Consider the following 22875-nt stretch of genomic DNA (forward strand, 5'->3'; position numbering starts at 1 on the left):
ACTACAAAAATCATTCTTCCAAGATTTGAGGTGACGAATACTAAGGCTTGGGCCAAGTAAATTCAAGGAAGGCTAAGGACCTCTCCAGGCTGAGATAATCACCCTCTTCTCAGTGATCCTGCTGTGCCCAGCGTGCATCTCTCCTGAGGCACCAATTCAGTACACTGTCACATTTTTCACTTGTCTGCCTCTCCTCCTCGACTATGATTTTGCTTGAGGGCAGGTTCTATGTCATACTCATCTCTGAGTCCTCAATACTGAGCACTGTGCTTGGTTAATGGTGGTACTTCATAAATGCTGGCTTATCTGGCTCAGAAGTCCTGATTTTGAGGAGACACAGGCCTTTTGAGTTGGCCTGGCTTCCCTTTCTGGCACTGAGAAGCACGCTCTACTGCCTGGGACACAGGGGTTAACCTCTACAGATAAGAGTGGGTTCAAATGAGCTTGCTGCTTTCATGTCAGGATTGATAGAATCTAAGAAGGAAAATAAAAGTGTCACTTCAATGATAGAGGTGCTCCTTAGGGACACAACTCTGGAAGTGCTGGGGATGAAGATAAGACAGATCAGTTTCAACAACCCTATCTAAGGACAGAGGATTCCAGGATCTTCAAGAGTTCATCCTTGGTTATATTTCTCACTGAAGTCAAAATAGTCCTGAATCCAAGCCAGGTCAAGAGAGACCATCCCTGTATGGCTATTAGCATAAGTGACACCACTGTAGGCCTGTACAGTTCTTCTTGTCCTTCTGCTCATCCTACTCAGGACTGTACTGTGTGGTAAATCCGTTCTCTGTTGTCAGGGGCCTTGTATGTAACAGATACTGTTTAATAATCATTAAGATCAGGTGGCCTCTATGCTCTGTTAATCCCCAATGATGAGGACCTTTGCTGATGTATACCTGGCATCCATGAGACTAGTAACCCAGTTATAAATCTTGAATTAGAAATGCACATCCTGTTTCCAAGCACGTACACCCGCTACCCTAGGTTAACTATAAAACTGTCCCAGAGGCCCCCTGGCAGTGTGGACTGCAGTTGCAAATGCTTCTGGATCACTGTCCGATCCCACCCTGTGAATAAGTTAACCTGTAATAAACTTATCCATTGACTATATAGAGCTGCCTGCCTTGTTTTTCAGCCTCAACATAGCTTCTCAGTTCGGTGGGCAGTTTCTGTTTCCTCCGTCCTCCAACAATCACTAAAAGCAAACCGATCTGGTACTTGAAGATAACAAACATTACTCTTTTTCCTCTAGTAAAAATTCAGTCTCCAGACATTAAGTCGGCTATGTTCCAAAGGTTTTATTTTTAAGTGTTAAATTTACAATGTATTTTTCTATAGATATAGTAAATAAGGTTCTCATACTAGCAGCACAAAAAAGCTGACTCAAATCCAAAATACTATTTGGAATGTGGTACCACACAGGACCCCTGCAGCTACAACTAAGTTCCATGAATACTGCTATTTCTATAGTAAAGTGCAGTTCTATTTTGGGATGGCAAGAACTCATCTAGCTGAACTCCACAGGCAGTGAGCGTAGGTAAGATCTTCCAAGACACTAGTGGCATATTAATGCACACCACACTCCAAGCTCAGTCACATCCATAGAATCTCTAAACGTGATCAATCCCTACCAGGTGTTTTGCATTGGAGGACAAAAGCCTGTTGTACCACAAAAGACAAGGGCTCACATCCCCACTGCCTATCCATACTTATATCTTTTTCAAAGCCACTATTACCACAGAGAAGACAATAAAACACTGGTCAGATACAAAAGAGCATGGTCACAGTGCTTGTATTGGAACACAAGGATGCCAATACTGCAACCCTCAAGTTTTAAAAAAGAACTATCAATCACTAATAAGATATCTAGTCTACTATATAAAAACTAAGTGCTAATAACTTTTTCTACCCCTTCTTGGCCTGAGTGATTTCATCAGTTCCTAGGAAAGGCCTCCAGAGAGTAAGGAGGGAAGAGATTGTTGGTAGGAGGGGGTACACATTATCTCCTTGTTCATGCTGGAGGCTGTGGCCGCTCTTAATAGGCCAAAGTGTAGGAGGACGCTCTAGAAGGACTCAGCACCGATAGGGGAAGAGAAAATCATCTGAGAGTCATTTTGCCCAGAGTCAGTCTCTAGTTCCCAAATTATCCACTTTAAAAAGAAATGAAAAGGGGAAGAGAGCATAAAAATGCCTTCCAGAAACCTGGTATGCTCTGCTAAAGTAAAGAAAGCAGGAAAATGTCTCCTGAACCACTTTTGACCTTCCTTGGTCTTTAGACTGGACATTTCCATGGTTCTCTCCAGATATCTTCTTGTCTTGAAATTCCACAAGACTCAGTCCCTAGCTCCTGGTTTTCTGTTTCTTTGTCTTTCACTCACATGATCACACAGACTTTAATGAAAAAAGCAAATGAATCTTGTGGAATCTCATTTTATATAAGGTTTAAGTTCTAAAGTCACCAAGTAAGATGGAAACTATACAGAGCCCAAAATCCCTTCAATCATCTATGTAGTCCAACCTGGCTAGTCTTTCCTCCACCAACGGAAATGATTACTTTTTTCGCCCCCGTTAAGCACTAGATGAAGCAGCTGACTTGTTACAATGAAAATCTGTATTGTATCTTTAAGCATTAAAATCACTCTGAACATTGTAAGACGCTCATGACAGGCACATGACAGACACGTGACAGCTGATTCAATTCTTCCATCTCACACTCACTCCAGGCATACACTAAGGGAGTAGAATTGTTGGCAGAATCATTCTGTATTAAGAATTTTTATTCTCTTTCTTTTTGCCAAGTGGTTACATACACAAGATAATGTATTAGGTTCAAGGCATTCATTCATTTTCACCATATGACTGTAATCTGAAACAATGTCTATTTTCAAATATGCTTAGTATCGTAGAATGTTAAGAGTTGGAAGGGAGAAATGAAGATAAGATGTGGACCCTGTCCTCCAAGGGCTTAGAGAGCAGGGAAGATAAAATATTTATGGAATTAACTACAATAAAAGGAAAACTGTGACAAGTACTATGACCCAAGTACAAAATATGAAGTTCAGATGAGGATAGGCCTTAAACTAAATGGAAGAAAAGGCTCCCAGGCAGGGGGAATGGAATGGCAAACCACCCAGTAACTCATTAACTATTCTTTATGGCTCTGCTAATAATTCTCCTTCTTTAATAAAAGGACCTCTCACTGGTTTCATGTTTTGTGCTCTTGAGTATGTATCATTGACTGTAGCAAAGTATAATCACTGCATACTATTCTTTTTTTTTAAAAACAAATTTCTATTATGAGTCAATGTTCTCTGTGAAGTAATTTTCTTAAAATGTTCTAGTAGGACTTTTTCTTTTTTGTCTACCGTTTCATCTTCCCTCATTTCCTGCCTGCTGGCAATATTGATCCTGAATTCTAAGCACAATACTGGGTAAAGGAAATGGTCCAGGCCTTGTTCTCTTGAATTTTATCCTCCTTCTGGCTGGTTATCTGCTAACAAAAAAAAAGCCAAATACATTCCTTACCACACTGAGGATGCTCAAGCAGGAGAGGACAGCAAGGATAGCAGAGCAGCGTGGAGAGTACAGGCTCTAAAATTAGTGTCCTGGGTCTGAATTCTGTCCCTGTCACTTACTATTGTGTGACCTTGGAGAAACTGAGGAATCCTAGCTCTAAAACTCAATTTCTTCATCTGTAAAATGGGGGAGAACTACAGTTCTTACTTGACATAGCTACTCTAAAGAGAAAATAAGATGATACAGGAAATAAATGAGTCACCGTATTCAAAGCACTCAGCCAATATGTGCCTCACACTTACAAGTGAGCACCTGATGAATACTAGTTAATGTAGTCATTATAATTTAAGTCATCTTGTCCAACCTCCTCCCCGATGCAGGAATTTATCCTTTGGCTCTTCAGACAGAAAGATCCTTCACTTTGGTGAAGAGGGCTCACTACTGTTCCTAAACTGTCCAGTGTACTATGGAGCAACAATAACTGTCAGAAAGTTCTTAACTGTCCTGAGCTACAAAGTGCATGGAACCATTTCCATTGCCTGGCCCTACCTGTGTCCTCTGGAGCAGCAAAGAGTAAGTCCCTGCCCTCTCACCTGGGATTCTATCACTCTCTCTAATCTGACCAAATGGCGGGCAGTCAGGTATGTAAAGCACAATTTATCTGACCATCAAGAAAAAATCCCAAATGCCATGCTTAGATCCACAAACCCATTTCTAAGGAGATGAACTGCATCCCCATCCTTCCTGTTCCTTCTAAGGCACTGCTCCTGGAATGGCCCTGGGCCCTACTCTACCCACTCTAGCCCTTCACATGCTGGGCCAAAAATTTACAAAGCAGTAACATCCCTAAAGGCAAGTTATATAAATAGTCGGTGTTGCTGGAACATGACTTTCAAAAAAGGAAATGGCAAGAGGTAAGGCCAGAGAAGCAGGCTGGGAAAGATCCTGGAGGTCTTTGTAAATGATGTTAAAGGGCCTTAGCTCCATCCTTTTGGCAGTGGTCCTCAACTCTGTTTCTACATTCACAAAAATTCACTTGTATAACATACTTCTCTCAATCACTCAGTGTCACTTAACATTCATAAGGGTTTTGAGGAAGGCAGGGGAAGGAATGAAGCATGCCCTCCTTTTCCTTAGGAATCACTGCTGTGGGGGATACACAGCCATTGAATAATTCAAACAAGGGAGTTAGACAGTCAAAAACACACTTTTAATATGTCATTAGGCAGGTGTGTAAAGGATGGATTTAAGGAGGTAATACTAGAGGGAGAGAGAACAGTAGGAAAAAAAATTAAAATAAAAACAAAAATCATCATTTATTGAGCTAAAGAATTACTAATTCCAATCCTCAGAATAACCATGAATGGTGGATGTTAATGTATTTCATCAAAGCCAAGACGCCTTGATTATAAATCACATCATTATTTCATGTATCACTAAAAAGGAAAACATTGAAATGCTAATTAAACAATGAAATGCCACTGACTATAAGACAAATCTGGATTTGATATGCTAAAATTATAAATTACAAAAAAGGGAAGTCTAAGAATTGATGAAATATGGTATCATTCCTGTTTTACAACTGAAGAAACTAAGGCACAAGGAGGTCTGGAAGAGGGTTCCTAAGTCTCACCGTTAGAATCTGGTATAGTCAGAAAGCAGCCTCCAAAGCCGCTTCAGGCAGAATCCCACTCAGGGAGCACGGGGCTCCTCCTGACTCCACCCAGAGGTTTTCTCCCACGGGAGCAAAGGCACCCTTGAGTGAGTCCTACCTGACACTAGTGGGAATACATAGGTCATAACCTTAAAGTCAAGGTCTAATTAGAATCTAGCTTTTAAAAATAGGCCTCTAGCTGTATTAATGAGACATTATATCAGAAAAGTACTTTGAGAAGTAAAAAAAAAAACACACAAAGAATTTGGACAATCAATCAACTATATCAATTAGCCTATCAACTATATTTTAGTGCCCTGTACTATTCAGATAATCAACAAAGTATCACATACAACACTATTCTAAGAGTTTACAACCTACTGGAAACAATTAGGACTATAAACTTCAAAGCATAAGTAAGAAGACACATTGCCTGGAGAACAATACTGGGATTCAGAGAAGACTTAATCAAATGTAAAACTTGAGCGGGGAGCCAAAGTCTGGAAAGCTTATTAGGGGGAAGGTGAGGATTATTTCAGAGTGGGGATGTGGTATGGCCAAAGGCAAAGAGGTAGGAACTAGCACTGTATGTATGAAAAACAGAGGAAGGTATGGTATGTCTGATGGGCCTGAGGGGTCTGTGTCCCCTCAGCAGAGAGTCTGAGGGATGAGAAGTCCCACAATCCAAGGTCCTTTGAGGCCAGAGGGAAGAATGTTGACTGAAGGGAAAATGAGAGAAATGTTTTCTATGGAAGCTTAAGATGAGTGAAAAAGGTTGGAGGAAAGATGGATATAGCTGCTATAATTACCTAGAGCCGATATGTTAGTCACCTGGGAAGAAAAGGGAAGGCAAAGGAACAGGGAGAGGAAGAGGTGGGACTGAAGCAAACACTGAAAGAAGAACCAACACCATCTTGTGACCACTTGGAAACAGAAGGCAAAGTAGGCATCCCTGAGATTTCTTGCCTTGAAGAAAGATGGTGTTGCTGATAGAGTTGGGAAAGTTAAGAAGACAATGGGTGAGGGGGTCAGTGGGTGAAGGGGCAGGCATAAAAGAAGGTGAGGAAGAGAGGAGAAAATGAGTGGACTGATGTACACTAAGTTGGAAGTGGTGGCAGGTCACCCGGCTGGAAAGGTGCTATACACTTCTGGAAACAAAAGCCTTCAGCTTGGGTGGGAATGAGATGTAGATCTGTCAGCCATTTGTATCAGAGCAGATAAGTGCCCAAGGACAGATAAAGAGAAAGCCAGCAGGGTGCCAGGGGCAGACCTGTGGGGAATGTGCCCATTTCTCACACTCTGTAGGCAGGAAAGGAGCAGTGTCTTAAAGCTCAAGGGGTCAGGCCCAGTCAGCAGAGAAACTTCCATTCCTTCCCTGAGATTTCTCTAACCAACATTAACACGATTCTCTTAGGGTAAATTCAGGTATATGGATTCTGAAAATCTAAAGGGACGTATGTGTGTAGTGACCGGACAAGAAACCAGCAAGTGCTCAGCTTCAGGCTGACTTCCTTTCAGTGCTGGTAGTAGTTAAAACACAGGGGATGAGCCTGGGCATCCCTCTGGCACAGACTGCTGAAAACGTCTCCTGGTACAGACCTGGCCGACCTCAGAAACAGGTTCAGCAACTTGTCTTCTACAGAATGTGAACCTTAATTCTTGAGGTCATAAGATGGTAAGGTCACAGAGATTTATCAGTGATGAAGATGTCAATGTAGTGTACTGTCTTCACCCATCTAGATCCATTGCTTTCAGACTCATTAACATGCCCTGAGGCGTACTCTCGGTGTATGCTGTACACGCTCTCTGACCTCCCCACCTGTATTCCGGAGGTAATCACAGTAGTTCCTAGGATAGGGTGAAGGATAAGTTGTAGACAATCTATTAATTTATCTGGTTTCAAGCTAAGTCTTTGCCTCAGAGCAGCAGAGAGCAATTCAAACTGTTTACTGTACTAGGCAATCAAACTTATATAGAGAGAAGATTGTACTAAAAGACTCAGGTTGCTAAACAGGCATATGCACACTGTACAACATTTCTGAGAAGTTAGTCTCCACACTTACCTAGCTCCCCTCTCCAGAGGCAGTGACTCTCACAATCACTTCTGCAACAATCGCCCACAATGATTTATCTGCTCCTCCTTCCCCATTCCTACCTCATCACCTATTACCTCCCCTCTTTCTCAATTCCATTCAACTATACTGGCCCCAAGGTCTTTGGACTCGTTCAATCTACCTGGAATGTGCTTCTCTAGGGAGCCACATATCTCTCACTTCTCTTACTTCTTTCAGGTTTTTGCTTAAATGGCATCTTATCAGAGATGCCTCCCCTAACTGCCCTGTATAAAATATCAAGCCATATTCCTCTGCTCCTTTTCCTGCCTTATTTTCTCCCCTGCAATTATCACCACCTAACATTTATTTTACTTTGTTTTCCTCTAGTAGATATAAGATTCATGAAAACTGGAATGTTTGATTAACTATTTCCCTAGAATAGTGCATGGACAAATGAATTCAATAATGAATAACTAATATGTGCCAAGTACTGTGGTAATAACTGAAAATACAGCAGTGAACAAGACAGTGTGATCCTTACCTTAATATCTGGAGGTGGGAGGTTGTCAAACAAACAAAAGAATGAAATACTTACTATGTATAGGCCCTGTTCTAAGCACTTTCCATATATTTAATGCTCACATCCACCATATAGGCTAGGTGCTATCATGATTTCCTGTCCACACATAAGCTCCTAAGGCACAAGTCGTACAGTTCCTAAGTGGCAGAGCCAGGATTCAAGCCCAGACATGGAATGTGTGCTCTTAACCAGGCAAATAAGCAAAAACAACACACTGTGTTAAATGCAGTGGCAAAACCAGCTGAGGATGCTGGGGGGAATGAGACAAGTATAACTCTTTCAGTCTACAAGCAAGGAGGGGAATGTCAGGAAAGGTTTCCCTAAAGGATGAGTCAGAACTGTCAGTTCAGAAATAAAGGAGGTTGGAAATTCAGTTTTGGACATAACAAGAGTTTGAAGTGTAGTGAGCTGAGACGGTACTTTAGGAATCACCAGCAGGAAGAAAACTGAAGTCAAGGGATTGAATGAGATTTCCTTAGAAGAGAGCATCTAAAAGAAAAGAGAAAGACCATTTAAGAGGTAAGAAACCCAAAACGCCAGATAAAATGGCCAGGAAGGTAGACAAAAACATCAGGTGAATGTGTATCATGAAACTATGAACAAAGAATGCTTTAAGAGTGAGGAAGTATCTAAATTGCTTAGTGAGTAGGATACTGGGAAGTGTCTACTGGACTCAGAAACGCAGAGGACAGGCTCTCCACAGTCTGATCATCATCTACTTCCTCAAACTTCTCTGGACTAATCCCATATACACACCCTGCACTCTAAACTAGTGCTCTTCAACTAGGACAGTATTGCTTCCACCCTAGAAGGCAATTGGAGTTTATCAGGTAGGGAGCCTATTGGCATTTAGTAGAGGGGGTCAGGGATATCAGCAATTTAATGAAAAACTGCACTGCCCAAAATGCCATGAATGCCTCTGCCAGCAGACCCTTTGTCTAGCCAGAGTTTATACAAAGTTCCCAATCTCCTGTGGCCTTCACCTCCTAATGTTCACATGTTCACATTCCTCCCCACCCCTTGCCACATCTTTAGCCTTTGTTCATACACAGGGTTATCACCGTCTAGTTTATTAAAGATTATTGGACATAAAGTACCTAGCAGAATGCCTGGCACTTGACAGTTACCCAATCAATGTTAATTTCCCTTCCTATGATTACCACTTCCTTTGATGATTACAGTCCTCCCATGGTATCACTGGGCGGTTGCTGATTCCAGGACCCCCCACCAAATACCAAAATCCATGGATGCTCGAGTCCCTTATACAAGCTGGTGTAGTGTTTGCATATAATCTACACACATCTTCCCTCATACTTGAAACCTCTAGATTACTTATAATACTTAATACAATGTAAATGCTATATAAATACTTATAAACACAATGTAAATGCTATGTAAATAGTTGCCAGCATGGCAAATTCAAGTTTTGCTTTTCAGAACTTTCGGGAATTTTTTCCCCCGAATATTTTCAATCTGAGGCTGGTTGAAACTGTGGATGTGGAACCGCAGAGGACTGACTGTATTCTACTCAGGAATTTATACAGTCTCATCACTCTCCTCAATTGGTACTGATCTTCCGCCTCAAATTGCTAGCGTTTTTCCCCAGCTATCCAATTTGGGGCTGTCACACTTGTGCTCGTCCAGCCTTGCCAGAATCAGCACGGGCCACAGCACTCAGTGAGTAGGCTGCCCAACATGCTCTGATATCTAGGACCCCAGACTCTCAGCCAAAAGCCACAGATGGACCAGCATCCATCCTGCCCTCCTCCATATCAGAGCCTAGTCTCAGAAACAGCTCTTTCTTTAAAGTCCCATTCTTCTTTCTCTACTGCTGATTAAATATCATTAAGTAAAAGAGCTCATGGTTAGGTACTGTACTCTTCTGTATAAATAATTTATATACACTTTAGTTTTATGGAGTATAATATGCGGAAATACTATATATGTTGGACTAACTGCAGTGCTTGTGATCACTTCTATAAAAAGTAGTACAAAATGAGAGTTCCCTCCTGTAACACTATGCCTACTGAAAAATCATTCAATTTACGGCACCTTTTCTAAAAAGGTTGCTTACTCCAAGACAGAGGAATGTCTGTGTGACTCAGCTTTGTAGTTGGACTATGAACTTCTTGCAGGTAGAACAACTGTCTTTTCCATCTTTGTACCTCCATATAACACAGTGTCCTCCTCATTAATGTTTGCTGTTTGATGATCAGAGAAAAAAAGATAAAAACATTCTTAACAGACAACAGTACTTTACCAAGGTAAAGTACAAGTACCAAGTACCTTGGCCAAGGCAAGAATAGATAATTTGAGGAAAACCTCTGTAAGGAGGGAGGTCCCTGCCCCTCAGATATGGAAGCAATTTATCCTATTGGGGAATTTTAATTTCATATGTCACCTTAAATTCATTTGGGAAGTATATAAGATATAAATGCCAAATATTCCATTAGAGAAACTGAAAGCTGATAATGAGATGCCTTTTCCTAAGATTCAACCGTGTTTCCTTCTTACAAGTGTTCCTCTACTTTTCTGATACTTAAATTTCTAAGTTCCCACCTATAAAGTGATACTGAAAAAAATGTCAGTTCTTCCTTTAAGAAAATAAATGAAAAAAACTGTGTTGATCATTACCAATATTCAAAACCACTTCAGGTTCTCCCCCATCCTGGGCACATGGTAGAACTGCACTTCCCAGGCCCTTAAGTGTGGCCATGTGACTGGCTTTTGGCCAGTGAAATGTGAGTGCAATGGATGTGTCACTTTGAGAGCCAACACACAAGTGCCCAGGTGGAAGTACACACTGATGAAGATTTCCATCAGCTGGATGCCCCCCAAGTGACTACAGTCGGCAGAGACACCACAATGGCCACACAGTCAGAGAGAGAAATAAATCTTGCTGCTAAAAACTATTGAAAATTTGGAGTTATACTATTATCTAGTCTATCGAGATTGATAAACGTATCAAGCCTGGCAAAGGGTTCTCAACTAGGGATCAAGAAATTTTGTTTTCCATCGCAGAGTAAGCTGATTCTCTCCTGCATCGTGAAGGGTAACAGCAAGAACAGCAGAACTGCATCCCCATTCCAGCCTTTTAGGGCACGTACACCTACATATCAGCAAGCAGAGTGATATACAACTTGTTTTATCTGCAACACAAGCAAGTAGTATCACTGATAACAAGCTTTGCTATAACTACAATCTTGACAAACACTAGGTTTTATTGAAAAGGCCAGATAACAAACAGCTCTAAAGGTCAAATTGTGCCGTTTTGTGTACACAGTCACCCTAATGCCCTTAACCAGTAACAGAAAATGATGAAATAACCAGAAAGGTTCCTGTAATTTCCAGTGGCCATCAATGAGATTGTACATTGAAGCAGTGCAAAGTTCAAGTAAGTAAAGTGAGAGTGTGTACTGTAGCAGATTTCAAGGGTGGTTTGGAGCAGTCTGAGCTTTTCTTTCCTTTTTTTAAAACAAAGTATAGAAATGTTAGAAAAAATTAAAGAAATCATTATTGCTAATCTCTCAGCTGTTCTGAGAGAACAAGATACTGGTTTCTGAAAAACATTTGCCACAAAATTCTTATCTATCAGGCATCAGCAGAAAGGGCTCAGGATGTGATGGGACAGAAGGCAGGCCTCAGTGCCCTCGGCTCTCTTAGGCACATCCAGAAAGACAAACAGGTAGTGAGAGATAGTCAGACGTGCCAACTAGCACCTTTCACAAGAACTAAAACTCGAATAGAATGTCGTGTTCTTCTAGGCCCAAACAGCTCCTCCTCCCTCACTAAAAACACACAAAACCTGTGTCCTTTACTATTCCTTGATCTGGGAGACACGCAATCAGGACATCGGTCTCAGTGTCACTGGGATGTGGATGCCATTATGAGCTTTCTTATCACAACCTCTACTCCCAGAAGGGACACTTAACAAGCACCATCCATTACTACTATTTATGATCCTTTCATCTTAGGGCTCAATAGTTCATTTCAATTTTGAGCCCTCAGCATTTTCCCATTTCAGCAGCCTATATTTAGCAGAGATTTTAAATTCCATAGTACAAGGTTTCTTGTGCTCAGGCCTGCCCAAAAGCATATGTTCCAACTCTCCTGAGACACGCCATTACAGACTGAAATCTAAAAAAAGGCTGGATGAATTCCCTTGACACTGCCATTAAATTGTGACTCTGATGACCAAATGTTGAAAGCCCAACTGAGTTCCAAATCCAGCTTTGCTGATGTATCAGAACATTAGGTTATTCACATGGTTTTCTTTGAACAAAACTCAATTCACCAAAATTAACACCACTACCTAACTCAGTCATGTTGTTGAGCTGTGTCTGGGGATTTCTGAGAGCAAAAGGGAACTAACTGCCCAGGCAAGGAAGCTCTACATGCACAGTCTGGAGAGGGGAGGACTATGCCAGAGACTACGAAATCAGACATTACTCCAGCCTGCAGCATTTTAAACCACGAACAAGCTTATGAGGCTAGAGACCTGAGAACTCTTTAGTGATACTCACCTGTAGACAACTCACTCAGTGAGAGGCACCATGCTAGACCCAGTGAGACAAGGGCAAACACAAAGAAAAGAACTGTCTAATCAAGTTGAGAAAACATACAAATCTACATAAACTAAGGTACATAGGGACAGAAGTTGCACTATATATTGTCTACAGATATTATGACAGGTCAGGGTGACCAGGACAAGCTTTAGGGTTATAGGATCTGAGCTCACCTTGAATGACAGGCTGGATTCAAGTTACAAAAAGATGTGAAAAGGCAATGTAGGCAGAGGCTCTGAGGCAGGAATTACAAAGTAATGATGACTATGCACTCTGGCTAGAGCAGAAGGTCTCGGGCTGGAAGTAATGGTAAATGAAGCCAAGACAGAATAGGGACATACTGTGGACAATCTTGAATGCCTGGGCCAGGGAGTCCAAGCTTGATAAAGGGGAACCAAAACAGGTCTGTGATAAAGGGAGCAGCTAGGCTAAAGGGTGCTATAGGAAAACGAATCTAATTCCAGTGTGCAACATCAACAAGAAGAGATAAAATACGGTTAGAAAACCTGATAGCACAACTGAAATCAAGAGACACCATAGCTAAAGACAGTGTTTAACCCATAATTGAAACTAGGATTAAAAAATACATATAGATAAAGGATATTACTGGGACAAATGGGGAAAGTTAAATATGAACTATATATTGAATAACAGTATTTATTAATGTTAAATTTCCTGAATGTTAATTATGTTGTGGTTAATTAATTAATTATGCTCTAATTAAGTATGTTAGAGAATTATGCACAACACTTTATATAAGACAGTGTCCTTGTTCTTAGGAGATGTCTGCTGAAGTATTCAGGGTTGAAAAGTTATGTCTGCAACTAACTCTCACATGGTTCAGGGAAAAAAAACTATATCTAAAGAGATATAAAAGCAAGTGTGACAAATGTAAATAACTGGTGAATCTAAGAACAAGATATAGGAAGGACTCTACTGGTTATATATATATCACATACATACACACACACACATATATATATGTGATATATATAAGATATGAGAAGCAACGGTTTTAGTGACTGATTGGCTGTTGGGGGCAAGGAAGAGGGAGGAAAAGTTTTGAGTGTACAAGACACAGAATGGTGGTAGCACCACTAGAAAAGGGAAGTTGGGGGAAGAAACATTTTTCAGGAGACACATGCTGAATCTGGCTTTGGATAAGAAGTGGCAAGAAGAAACAAGATACTAGAATAAAATGAGAGAAATGTCTTCAGGAGGTTGGAAAAATAAGAATAAAACTCAGGCCACACATCATGACTAGAAATTACCAATTTAGGAACCACCTAAGTGGATAATAGTTTAAGTATAAGAAACAGATGAGACCTGAGATAGAAACACAGGAGGAAGAAGAGTGAGGTGAAAGATGACTGACATCATAACTTACTGGTAGAAGGTGGGAAGAGAGTAAGAGAAAACATCAGGAGGGTTCTATGTGACAGAAAAAAAAGGATTAAGGCAGTGCTCCATGGAATGATCAATAGCACGAAATATCACAGAGACATTAAAGACAGCGATGACTGGCAAATGGGATTGGGAAGTCAGTGAATTTTGGGTAGAAGTGAAAACCAGGCTACAGGGCTCCAGAAAGGGGACAGGTGAAGTAGAAACACAAGACTGGGTATAAACCACTCACTGATTCAAGACGTTTCCCTTAAATGAAATGATGGAAATGAAACTATAGTTAAAAGGAGCAGTAGAAGCATGGGAAGAGCTAGACTTTTTTTTTTAACATTGTTTTTATTGAGTTATAGTCAGTTTACAATGTTGTGTCAATTTCCAGTGTAGAGCACAATTTTTCAGTTATGGGAAGAGCTAGATTTTTTAAGAGATTGGGGCAATCTGTGGAGATTTGTAGTTACAGAAAAAGCAGCAAATAAAGACACCTCAGAGATGAGTTGAAGGAGTGAGATTATGATGTATGTTGAGGAGACAGGAAGAGTATTTAGTTCTAGAAAGGGAATGGAATATACCTTTCTTTAAGACAGGAAGAAAGGGTGAGAGAACAGGTGAAGAGAGAAGCAGTGATAAAAAGAGGATACACACAAAAACAATTTAGGAGCTGAGAAAGAAATCTCAAGATTAGAAATAAACAAATTTCCAGGGCAGTAGAAATTTGGTCCTATCTGGTCCTTACACAGGCCTGCTCCTCCAGGCACACCTGTTTAGGGGAAATGGGGCAGCTATCCATGACAACACAACACAGAGTGTAAAGGTCTGATGGGAGTTCCTGACGTGAGGTGGAGAGATTCTTCAGTTAAGGATGGCGTTCAAGATGATATTCCTATTTGCGTCATAACAGGTCTTTTGCCTATCTGAGTAAAAAGACCGTTTTCTACTATCAATAGGAGATATGCCTGAATTAGCAGCTGCTCTATATGAGGGCAATGATAAGTCTGAAATCCCGCTGAAAGACAGTCACCTGCTGGAAGACAACTTCAGATATTCTAGAGGCGAGTACAGTAAGATTTGGACTTCTTGCATCATCGCTTTTCAAAGACCTCAGGAGATATGGACAATAATTTCCTGATGTCATATGAGTAACTAAAAATAAATGGTTTCATAAATTGTAAAAGAAATCTGCAGCAGCAGCAAAACACTTTATAGAACTTATCTGAAGATAAGACATATGAGATTAAAGAACAATATTTTTATGGCCTTTTATTTCCTTTAAAAGGAATGCCCAATAAAATAGCTGGGTTGGAATTACTTTACTGCTTTAGCAGGTATCCTTACAAATATTTAAAAAACAATATTAGAATAGGCAAAAAAAATCATGATTATTTCAGGAGATGGAGAAAAAGCTTCTGATACATTTTAACACCCTTTCAAAACTAAAAACTCTTAGCCACTAGGAAGAGAAGAAACTTCCTTAACCTGATAAAAAATATGTACCCCAAAACCTACTATACTTCAAACACTATATACATATAGCAAATACTAACAGGGTAAGGCTTCCCTTTAAAATCAGGAACAAAATGAAATGCCCACTCTCACCACTTCTATTCAACATTAAACTGGAGTTCCTAGTCAGTGGCGTAAAGCAAGAAAAAGACATGAAAGGTACAAGGATTGAAAAGAAATAGGCAAAATGTTTACATATAAAATACCAGAATTAGTAAGAGTTTAATAAAATCTCTGGATTCAACATCAACATACAGAAATAAAGTATTTCCATATTATATAGCAGCAATAAACAAAAACCAAATAATTAAAATATCATTAAAAAATTTATACCTAGATACAGGTATCTAGGTATAAATTTAATAAAGGATATGTAAAATCTCTATGGGAAAATTGTAAAAGCTCATTGAGAAAATGCAAAGAAGACCTAAAGAAATGGATAAAATTGATATTGCAAAAATGTAAATTCTCCTCAAATGACCTATAAACTCAATGTAATTCTAATCAAAATCCCAACAGGGGTGTGTGCGTGCCTGCATGTATTTGTGCATGCGCACGTGTGTAACATAAACTGACTCTAAACTGTATACTAAAATGCGAAGGACCCAAGCTCAACTTCCATAGGACCTGCAATTGCCTTCTCCAGATGTATCACCCAATAGGCCCCTAAGTTTTCGTGTGTTGGGCAGCTGGCATTCACAGACAGCTTCTGTAGACAGCTGGCACTCGACTATAGGTTCCCTAGTATCCAGGCAGTTTGTGTTATCTCCTCACTGGTAAGGCTATTCTTGCTGCTGCCTGATAAAAAGTGAGGAGGGGAGCAGGGAAGTCACTCCAGTAGAGACAGGCCCTGACACACCTCTCCATGGGGACAATGCGTGGATGGGAGACCTGTGCCTCCTCTTCCCTTGCTTGGGAATTCCCTTTCTCTAGAAAAACCTGTCCCTTAATCCATGATCTGAGATGTGGATTCATCTCCGGCCTGGGAAACAACAGGTGACATCTGCAAATGAATCTGCTTTGAACCAGATGGTAACCCCAAGGTAACACCTTGTATTTCACAATTTAAAAAAAAAAAACAAAAAACTTGTTTTAAAATAATAACAATAAGGCCTACTGAAGGAATTCCTCTGTTCCGGCCATATTCTCAAGTCTCTTTATCTTAACCCCACTAGTACAGAAGAAAACCAGATTTCAGCTATGGCTCTCCTTGGCAGAAATTACAAGACAGAAGCACCTTAAACAACTGAAAGGCCTAAAACAAAGCTAACTGCCTGCAAAGAGGTGGGTAAGAGGTCTCTGAAGATTCTAAGATCCTTTCATATGAAAAGGGAGAGTGAGCACCTCAAAAGCAACAGTGAGCTCTGGAAGGCTTGTGAGGCTATGAGGGAGCCCCAAGTCAAGTATCTACAAAAGGAATGGGGTTCTCTTGCACCAGGCTGCTCAGGGGGCCACACAGCCAAGCCAGATGTTGACAGAGAAAACTTTACTCCATGCCGACACTCAACCTTAAGAATGCACTCACTGCATTAGCTCAGAAAGTGCCATCTGAGAACCCTGGAGAGACTGAAGACCTATTAGAAAATGAAAAAAAAGCCCTCCGGATTGCAATAATGGATCTAAAAATACCTACCTCATCATGATGAAAACAGATTAATAAAGGATCATGGCTTAGTAATGAGTAGTAGTCTCCTAAAAATCATTATTGCCCTCCAAGGGCCATGGACATAGTGACAATAACCAGTGGAAGAGAAACCAGGACCAGGTAAACCTAAGATGCACCAGCCTCTACCAATGCACAGCACTGGGTACAGAATGTGCCCAGATGAATAAAATAAATATGGCAGTTCCTATCCCGTTGCTGGCTATCTCCCATAATGAATCTGGCACATAAGACATAAGACATAAGCCATATCACAGGTATGCTAGCAATGCAAAACTGAAAACAGGTACTTTGGGCCACTTCAATTCTGCCCGACAATCTGCTTCTCTACAGAGTATCACCTGACCTTAGACTATGTTACTGATGTCTTAGTCACTGTATTACCCTTTAGGAAAAAAATGTAAATTTCACTAGCTAAGTCAAAAACATCTGTGTTTATTTCAAAGCTTCACTGTCATTGGACTATGCCTAGGAAATTCATTTCATAATCACATAAAACTATTTATCTGTCAGCCTTATAGCCATTCTAGTGATATTACTGCCCTAAAACAAGATGAAAAGATGAAACAATATAGGCCCAGTAATAATCTTATGTGTGTTAAAACTGGTAACAAATCTTAGTAAAATACTCCCAAACTATAAACTTAAGTTATTAAATAAAACAAGTTCTAGGACTATCCCTGGAGTGAAAAAAAAAAAAACAAAAGAAAGAACATGAAGCTGTACAGATGACTAGAGATGTCTTAGGTTCTTAGTTTCCTAGTAACCCTGGTTTGAGAGAGTAGGTACCTTATCCATATGGAAGATCAAATCCAATTCACAAACATTTTCAAAACATTTATCCAGAGTCTCCACAAAAACCTAGGAAATAAGGAGAAATAGATACATAATTCACATCTTCATAAATGTCACATTTGAAAGGGGGCAGTCAAGATACTATTTACCTTGTGATAAATCTCAAAAAACAAAAATAAAAACAAAAAACCAATTCAAACCTACCAGCACTAGCTGATTACACTATTTATCCCAATTCGAAGGGGACAACTGAAGACAGGACAATCTTGTTTTTAGCACTGCAACACAACCAGCGGACACATGTGGCTTTCTTTCTTCTTTTATAAGCACTCATTCATATAAAAGAATAACAAATTTAAATAACAACTGCCTTTATACTATGTCCTTTCCCCAACCCTCCATGTATACATGTACAAAAACTTTTTCATTATTATAGTGTTAACATAATTCTGTCCTGGTAATTTCAATTAACTTCAAATCACTTTCCATGGATCAACTTAATTAACTGGCTTACAATTTTAACTTCTTCATTTAACTTTTAAATATAACATTTAAACAGAAAAGTGTACAAATGATAACAGTATAGCTTAATGAATTTTCAGAATGAGTATATCATGGAGCCACCATCCAGATACTGAAATACAGCTTTACAAGCTCCCGAGTAGCCCCCTTCATGCCCCGCTAGACAGTACCCCCTCTCCAAAGGTAACCACCCTCCTCGTTCCTACCATCACAGTTAGTATTGTCTGTTCTTGAGTTTACATAGAAGGAGTCATAATATCATGTACTCTTTTGTCTGGCTTCTTTCACTCAACAATGCTTGTGAATTCTTCCATGTTGCTACATGTCATAAAAGCTTATTCATATTCACTGCTGTATAGTATTTCATTCTTAAATTTATTTATCTATTTTCTCTTATAAATGGTACATTTGAATGTTTTTAGTTTTTGACTGGGTATATATTGATATAAATGGAAATTATATTTCCAATGACTTTGTAACAAACTATTTGACATTATTTACTAGTACTCTACAACATAGCAGTTCTACTCCTAGTACTTACTCAACAGAAATGCATACAAATATATGCCAAAAAGTACATACAATAATTTTATAACAGCACCATTTATAACTCTTTACATTTCACAGTGACTGAAAATCCACTGTAAGGATAACACACATAAATATGGGTTTATTTTCAATCACTGCGCTAGGCACAGTGAGCCATTACAATTTAGCAACTCAAGTCCTTCAGTTTGAGGAAATTCTACCAAATAATTTTGTTGAGAGTTTCCTCCCTTCCACAGTCGTAATCTTTCTTTTATTGGAGCTGTTTATACTGGGGTATTGGACCTCCCATTTTCTTATCTTTTCTCTCCTGTTTTCCTCTCAGGTTTTTAATTTCTAAGAGATCATTTTGCTTGGTGTTTCTTGTTTGTTTATCAGCCCATTTTCATTTGTCATCTTCTATTTCTCTGTGGCTTTATTGTTCTCCTTTTTTTGTTTGTTCTTTGCTTCTATTTTCTCTGAGTTGTAGTTTACAGTTTGTTCATTTTAATCTCCACCTTCCATGTCAGAGGCTTTTCCTAAGATGTCTGATTATCCTTGTTTTTTATTCGTAAGAATGAATGGCTGATTGGAAGCTCTGTAATAATGGCTAATTTCCCCGGGATTCATTCACATGACGTTGCCCTCAGACATCCCCAGGAGGGCCTCTTGTAAACTCAGGGACACTGACGTCAGACCATGACACTGTTCAGCTTATCTTCTTGTGGGAGCTTTCGTCTAGCAGTGGCAGATTACCCTTTTCTTACACAGCTACTTAGACTCAGTTTTTCCAAACTAGCAAAGTATCATTGAGAGAATATACATCACATGATAAAACTACAAAAAGAAGCAAAGGAATGATGAACTAAAAAGTCTGAGGAAGGATGCAATGAATGAGGGGGATGGAATTCAGGGGGGATATACAGGAGCTTTAAGGCACTGGCAGCATACTGTTTCTTAATCTGAGTGACAGTTTCATTTTATTGGCATTCTTCAAAATGTATGGGCATATTTTGCAAGTTCTGTATTTACATGTTTCACAATGAAAATAATTTAAAACAATAATAATCTTACTGGGATTCTGATTGGGTTTTCAGTAATTTATAATTTGGAAAGTACAGTTGACTTGAACAACACAGGTATGAACTGTGCGGGTCCACTTACACTCAGATTTTTTCCCACAGTAAACACTACAGTACCACACAATCCCCAGTTGGTTGAATCTGAAGATACAGAGCCATGAATATGGAACTATGTACATGAAGGAGCTGTGTATACAGAGGAACGGGGTATACGGGAGGGCCCACTGTAAGTTGTATGTGGATTTTCAACTGAGTGTAGGGTCAGTGCCCCTAACTCCTGGGATGTTCAAGGGTCAATTGTACTGACATTTTAATGAGTTTTCTCAATAGGCAAAGGGTATGTTTTATTCCTTTATTTTGCTCTTTTATCATATTTTCAGTATAGTTTTAAAGTTTTCTTCACACAGACCTTACATACTTCTTATTTATTCCTTGGTATCTTATGGAACTTTTAGCTATTGTGAATGGGTCCCTTTTAAATACTGTATTTTCTAACTTATTATTGCTAAGGGAAAGCTATTAATTTTTATATGTTAAACTTGTATCCAGGCCCCTTCCTGAACTCTATTGCTAGTTCTAATAGTTTTCCAGTTGATTGTTTTGGATTCTCTAGGTAGATAAGAATTTCACCAGCAACTATTATATATTCTGAAGCCTAGTAAAGCCAATCCCTCATTATTGCCCTTTTCCCCTCAAAATATACTTCTGCATTTCTTGGCCATTCATTTTTCCTGATAAACTTTCCTTCCAAGTTCTACAAGATCTCCTGATGGACTTACACTTGGTTTCCCATTTAAACTACTGATTACTACTGTCATCTTTGCCCTGCTCTTCCCAGTAAGGGGAGGGCTTCTAGCTCCACTTATTTCAAGTATTCCTTTACATTTTCCTTTAAGATTTTATAATTTCACTGGAATCAATGTCAAGTATTCCATACTAAGTTAATTCCCAAACACTAAGTATCCTTTGTCACTTCTGTAAGTGAAATTTCTTCCTTTGCTGTTATTTCTTAATTTTTTTATTATTCATTAAAAATGTTTGTTCAAATTTAAATAAACAGTAAGAGACACCCTTGTTTTCATGAATGCCTGTGGATTTCTCCCCTGAGATAACACTGGCTCTGGCTCGTGGTTTTCAAACTAAAATTGGCTGTTTCTATGTAACTAAGGGAGAAGAGAAGAAAGATGCTTTTCACTGTATACTCTTGGTATGCCTTTTGAATTCTGAACCACGTAAATGTATTATCTCTTCAACAGTAAGTAGTTTACACTGAATAAATAAACATACACTAAATAATCAAACAAAAATGCTTTCTATTCCAACTTATAAATATTTCAGAAATATAATTTGGGTAATTATTTCTCTCAGCATCTACTGATGAAATTATATTCATTCCCATATTTTTCTTACTGCTGTAATAGAGACTCTGAAAATTTTTCATTGTTAAACTGACTTGTATCCTTGGAATAAAGACTATTTCAACACAATGAATAATTCTTCTTGTATGCAGTATTCCTGAGAGAGAGAATTTTAGAGCTAGAAAAGAACATCCAGTATACTTATAAATCAAAACAAACACACACAGAGCCAAAACATGTAACAATAATCCTAAGGCCAACAAAACGTAAATGATTTAAGACCACGCTGCTTGTTAATGGGAGAGTCCAAAATAAGAGCCAGGTCTCATGACTCCTTGGTTCAACTGATTATTGGCTAAGATTTTATTTAATAATTCTATACCAATAATAACATGCAATATTTGACTAACATTTTCTTTTTGAGAGGCTTTTGGATCACAACCAATTTACTCCATAAAATGCATTTAAGTAGTATGATTTTTTTTAGTGAGTCTAAAAAAAAAACTTTTATAATAAAGAGGTCTTATTATACTTCAACATTTTTTAAAAATTCCACTGAGTCTACTAGGGAGTTAAGTTTTTCATTTAACCTTTCTTATTTCATCCTGATGTTGGATTGTCTTTTTGTGGACCTACTTTGGATATTTATTTTTTTGGAGTCAGCTATTTCAAATATACTGGCAATGTAACTACACATATCACCCTCTAAAAATATTTTTATGTTTTCTATTTCTGATTTTTACCTTCTTTATATTAAGATAACTGTTAATTGATTTTATGCCTTTTCAAGATCAAACCTGTTAGTTCCTATTATTTTCACCTTTTATCTATCCTCCCAAATCCAGTGCACACTAAGTATTTAATAAATGTCCATTACATTATAAAACTACATTTCTCTTTTTGTCTTGTTAATATAGATATCTGAAGTACATTTCCTTTAACAATTGCATCTCAATTTTTTAAATATGTTATATTTCCTTTATTTTCTAATACACTTTTATATGTACCTTTCTACAGCATTCTACAGTTTACAATACTATAAAGTATGCTGTCACAATTGAATTCTATAACCTAGTATTTCACTGTTTAATTGAAATAGAGTTGACATACAATATTGTTAGTTTCAGATATACTAGTGGTTTTACATTTGCAAACATTATGAAATGATCACCACGATATGTCTAGTAACCAAACTGTCTGTTTCCACACACAGTTATATTATTGACCATATTCCTTAAGCTGTGTATTACATCCCTGTGGCTTATTTATTTTATAACTGGAGGTCTGTACCTCTTAACCCCCTTCACCTTTTGTGCCCTCCATCCTCCTACCCTCTGGCAACCACTCATTTGTTCTCTGTATCTGTAAGTCTGTTTCCATTTTTACAGCCCCAAACTTCTATATTCAGGTGGTGGATCCATGACTTAAACCCAGGTTTTCTGATTCTAGATCTTGAGCTCTTTCTGTTATGCCACACTGACTCTCAATGTCCAGTCTGACTCGGATGTTAAGAAAGCACTCAAAATTATCTTAGACAGGAATCTTTTTCCAGATGTTTTCATTATTTATTTATACTTTTATGCATGATAAGTGAATATGATATACGAAATTTTTTGCTATGAAATTTTAATCATCTTAAATCATTTTCTGAACA

The 22875-nt window shown here is 38.8% G+C and overlaps 1 protein-coding gene across 2 annotated transcripts in view; it reads right to left on the reverse strand.

Annotated features, from left to right (window-relative positions):
* The window catches only part of AP3S2 (adaptor related protein complex 3 subunit sigma 2), a 42844-nt gene that overhangs the window by 14295 nt on the left and 5674 nt on the right, over nucleotides 1–22875 (reverse strand). The window contains exon 4 of one of the 2 annotated variants that reach the window (XM_010955073.3): nucleotides 17729–17800. In XM_010955073.3, coding sequence (XP_010953375.1) covers nucleotides 17729–17800 — 72 coding nt within the window. Of the gene's footprint in view, nucleotides 1–17724; nucleotides 17801–22875 lie in introns of both variants that reach the window. The other variant, XM_074353922.1, reaches the window with a different exon arrangement.

This window comes from Camelus bactrianus, chromosome 27 (genome assembly GCF_048773025.1).
Source record: "Camelus bactrianus isolate YW-2024 breed Bactrian camel chromosome 27, ASM4877302v1, whole genome shotgun sequence".
Classification (NCBI taxonomy): Eukaryota; Metazoa; Chordata; class Mammalia; order Artiodactyla; family Camelidae; genus Camelus; species Camelus bactrianus.